The following is a 4,426-nucleotide window of genomic DNA, read 5'->3' as shown; positions in this document are numbered from 1 at the left end:
GTTAGGCAGTGCACATCTGAAGATAATTCCTTATTGAGAGTGTAAACAGTATTTTAAGTCAAAATAGATAGGGTTTTCTTCTCTACTAGAAGCTAAAGAAAAAGGAAGTAGTGTTATATAGGTGGAGGGTCTTGCCACATTTCACTCCTTGTTACCACCCAGTTATAAAAAAGCCTTTTCATAATGTCTTATAATCAGTTAATAGGTCTCTTTTTGTTGCTATTGCATAGCTAGAGTTACACTAAACCAGGGGTCGGCAACCTTTCAGAAGTGGTGTGTGCCAAGTCTTCATTTATTCACTCTAATTTAAGGTTTCACGTGCCAGTAATACATTTTAACATTTTTAGAAGGTCTCTTTCTATAAGTCTATAATATATAACCAAATTACTGTTGTATGTAAACTAAATAAGGTTTTTAAAATATTTAAGAAGCTTCATTTAAAATTAAATTAAAATGCAGAGCCCCCCGGACCGGTGGCCAGGACCCAAGCAGCGTGAGTCCCACAGAAAATCAGCTCGCATGCCGCCTTCAGCACACGTGCCATAGGTTTCCTACCCCTGCACTAAACCATTACAAGACAGAGAGCAACAAATACACCAGCACAAAGTTATTTCCTCCCACCCCAATAATCTGCACAGAGACAAAGTGCATTTTACAAAAAGTTTTAGCCTAAAAGCGGCTCCTGTATCAGCACTTAACTGACAGCTCTTCAGCAACATGTTCAGTCTTAGAGTCACCATCAACTTGACATCCAGTCAATTTGGGGTAGGGGGGGAATGTAAAAAGTAGTTTCAGATACTCCACCTGCTCCCTAGTCACTCTGCCAACTTTTGCTTTTGCTGTCATTCACATTTTCTGAACGTTATTTTGTTCCCCGTCAGTATGGGCCCATGCAAACAACAGTGAAACTGATTATGCGTAAAGCTAACACATGCATAGTATAGTCACAGTAAGAAAGAAAAACAAGACTTTTCATTCTCCCCTCTAATCCCTTTTGCTTAGAATAAGCTTGTGTTGAAACAGTCAGATGTAGATAAAAATTCAGGCAAAGACATGATTTGACAATGTCCCTTTAAGATAAAACAACTAGTTTTTAATCAGAGAAAGTACTCTACAAGCCATTTTAAATATAATGCAAAATGAGTCTTAAGATTGCAGAATGGCTAAGGCATTTCGTAATGGGTAAGAGAGCCCTGTAGGTAGCTGGGTTCAAATTCAGCCTAAGTTAGTAACTGACCAAGAGTTCCAAGATCAGCTGGCTGTTCACTGCCTATGTGAAGGAGTACGGCAGTATTGCTCCAGTTCCCAGTGGACAGCTGTCCACAGTTAAAACCCCCACCAAGATTAGCCCTGCCGTGAGAAAACATGCCAATAAATGAATGAACCATGGAGACTGAACCTGAGCCCCAAGGTAGTACATACTAAATTAGCTGGTTAAACAATTAAAATGAGACCTATTTTCCCAAATAGATATAAAGACAGGATTCTTGTTTCACACATGCTAATAAGTTCAGAAGTTTGTATTACTTCCCGCTTGTTACTTTGTCCAAAAAGCACCCTACATTTTTACAATACGGAGTTCTGCAGTTACAAGTCATCTTAGACATGAGCCCCTGAGTACATTGTTTGGTCACCAGGTATGGCACTTACAGGAAAATGATAGTAAGAAGTTTGTCCATAGACTGCTCTATTAAGGAAAGATGCTGGAGTTGTTATGATAGTATGATCAGTTGATATTCCATAAGTAGTACATGCAGGGTGCAAAAGGGATCCATTGGTTGATGTAGGAGGCAAGAACTGGGCTCCTTGAGAGGACCCTATGATGGGGAAAGGTGGAGCCATGCTCAGGCAGATGTTACTGGTCTGAGGATGACTACCCAAGGAGCATCTGGTGGCTGAACTGGAGAACCAAGGAGGAGCAGCAGCTTCGAGCAGCTGACTCTGGATTGGTGCAGGCCCATGTTGCTGCTCTTCATCCTGGGATTTCAGGCATCTACAGCAGCAAATACCAACGAAGGCCCCAATGACAATGAAAGCCACAAATATGGACCCAACGAGGAGGAAAGGTAAGTACATGGGCACTGGAAATGGAAAATACAGAGAGAGAAGTCAGTCATTTAGTCTTTACTAAGGTCCTCATTTACAGAAGTTTCCCTCGCTATATCATGTTTCATACCTAGAAGTTTCACTAAATCTTTAAAGCATCACCACAAAGTCTTACACTCTACCAGCAAGGGTTCTGAGCCCATTAACTCTCCAAATTAATAGCAGGACCAAGATGGGCTCTTGCCAGTGAGAAACTAGAATGAAGTTTTTGCCTAAGCCCAGGTATTAGGTCAGAGGTGGGCGCCGTTGCCTTTCCAAATTATGATAATCATTTACACCTATGCAGAGTGCTTTTGAGACTAGTATTCTGATCTGGTAGCATTTCACACCTATTGTTTTCAGGTATAAGTGACAATACAAGATGCAAAAGACCAGAGAATTGAGCCCAGAACTTGTTTACTTTATAGAATTAGTGACGAATGCCATGTAGAATCTACCTGTACAGGACAGGAGTTTAGATATGGTCATTAAGCAGCTCTAGATCTTGCAATCCCAATTTTTACAAACCAAAAATTCACCATTTTAGGAAACTTGTAAGGAACCAGAGGCCTCTGAGCACCCAGCACATTAGCAGTCACAGCAGCCCACATTATGCTTTCTTCACCTTGGAACATAAATCCTAGTGCTTGGCTCAATGGCTTTTTGGTGCCTGGTCACTCCTTCGCATTTACACTAGTCCCCAAATGCTAAACTAGAAGAACCTCAGTTGAAGCCTGGTTTCCACCCCACATCGTTCATTAGCTCTGGCCTGCATCACTAGAATTTAGTCTAAGGCATCCTGGTTTCCTCACACTCAGCTCTGCTTATAGATCACCCATTTCCCTCCTCCTTCCCAGACAGTACCTTAGGGCTTGTCTACAGCTGGAAGGTGTTTCTGATTAAAGCAGGGTCTGAATTTAAAGTGCAATGGTATTCATGAATGGCTCCAGGGAGTTTGGGTTAAGCTGAACAGGAACAAGGCATTCATTCCAGAATAAGTGTGTCCACACATGGAGTTTAGAGTTAGTCAGGAGCAGTTAACCAGGAATTACTCCATGAATAGACTAGCCCTTAATTAGCGTAGCCTAATGCCCAGGCAGTTTTCTGCCAATACCAGCTATGGGGCACTTTGTATTCTACAAGGGAACTAGACTTCCATTTTAAAACGATGGGGGAGGGCGGCCCACAAATACTCTTCTTTACTCACTTGCTATAGCTCATTCCCCTTTAAACAGGGTCCCACCATGGGTCAAGTTGTCTAGAGCTCTAAAGAGGGAGCAGACTTGAGTTGGGCAGCTGGAGCTTTGAACGTGGTGAAGGGGGGGATTAGATGTGGAACTGTAGAGGGAGGCACGGGCTGGTTGGGTAAGATGTGGAACTCTAAAGGGAGAGTTTTGGAGTGGTGGATCTAAAATGCATCCCAGCTCCCTAAGTGCACTGCAGAACCCAGGTCTCTGATGAAGTCCACCCCTTATCCTGCAGGTGCAGAAGGAGCCTGTTACCTGATGAAGGCTTGGGACTGGTCTGGTGATGGTCACTAGGACACAAGCCTTGGTCCAGCCGAGCCTCTCTGGTTGAGCAGCAGTAGCGCAGGTTGCAGGTGCCGCAGCACAGAGTAGCCTCTGGGCTGTCGTAGTGCTCTGGGCACCGAAAGCCCCTATGCCAGAGCTGTGAGCTGTCTGCCCAGCCATGGCAGTACTCTCCATCCTGCCCAGAGGTGCCCCCCAGAGTCAGCAACAGCACCAGGACACACAATGGCCCCCTCTCCATGACACAGAAACCTTCGGGCTTCCTGCCTTTCGCCCCCTCCGTCAGAGGGCTCAGACTGGAGACCTGCCTAGCCTGTCCCTTGGTTAGTCCACGTGCTCTGAACTCCCTAGTTGCTTAGGGCACTCCCGAGCAGCCTAGACCAGGCTCCCTCCCGATTCTGTTAGCCACCAGGATGCCCCTGCACCCGCAATCAGCCCACCAGGATGTATGGCTGCCTCCTCCCGCCAGTCTGTGAGCTGTTTGTACTGCCTTCCCACAGCCTGGTCTAAAGCTCTGCTCAGCTCAGCCCTCAGGAGGTTTTATCCCCTGTCCAGTGACCTGCCTCCAATTCTCTCTCCCCCTCCCTCCCAACAACGAAGAAGGACCCACTCAATTCGAAACCATTCCCAGCTCCTCCTGGCCTATCACACCCCCCCCCCATTTCCCATCCTAAATTCCAGTAGGGAAGAGCCTCTGTTTCCTGCTGGAGATGGCACATCTCACACACTTGATTAGCCATTGTCACGAACAAGGGCACAGTTAGCCAACACTTAAGAGTGTGGGATGCAGAAAACACAGGGCTAGCCTGGTA

General features: G+C 45.5%; 1 protein-coding gene across 1 annotated transcript; it reads right to left on the bottom strand.

Annotated features, from left to right (window-relative positions):
- Positions 1 to 607: 607 nt before the first annotated feature.
- On the bottom strand, positions 608 to 3,855 carry LOC128843129 (protein shisa-1-like). Its single transcript, XM_054039699.1, has 4 exons — positions 3,588 to 3,855; positions 2,966 to 2,980; positions 1,752 to 2,081; positions 608 to 630 (listed from the first exon to the last, which is right to left on the bottom strand). Exons 1-4 carry the CDS (start codon positions 3,853 to 3,855, stop codon positions 608 to 610), a joined length of 636 nt encoding a protein of 211 aa, XP_053895674.1.
- Positions 3,856 to 4,426: the final 571 nt, after the last annotated feature.

The sequence above is a fragment of the Malaclemys terrapin genome, chromosome 9 (genome assembly GCF_027887155.1).
Source record: "Malaclemys terrapin pileata isolate rMalTer1 chromosome 9, rMalTer1.hap1, whole genome shotgun sequence".
In the NCBI taxonomy this organism is placed as follows: Eukaryota; Metazoa; Chordata; order Testudines; family Emydidae; genus Malaclemys; species Malaclemys terrapin.
The sequence above is the reverse complement of the archived record's forward strand: the minus strand, read 5'-3'. Positions and strand labels throughout refer to the sequence as shown.

Bases quoted from the DNA above. Each gene is read 5' to 3' on its own strand.
- LOC128843129 (XM_054039699.1), bottom strand. From the start codon at position 3,855: ATGGAGAGGGGGCCATTGTGTGTCCTGGTGCTGTTGCTGACTCTGGGG. The intron at 631-1,751 runs GTACTACTTATG...GTCTCTGTGCAG, and splicing joins ATCCCTTTTGCACCCTGCAT to ATTATTGGGGTGGGAGGAAA.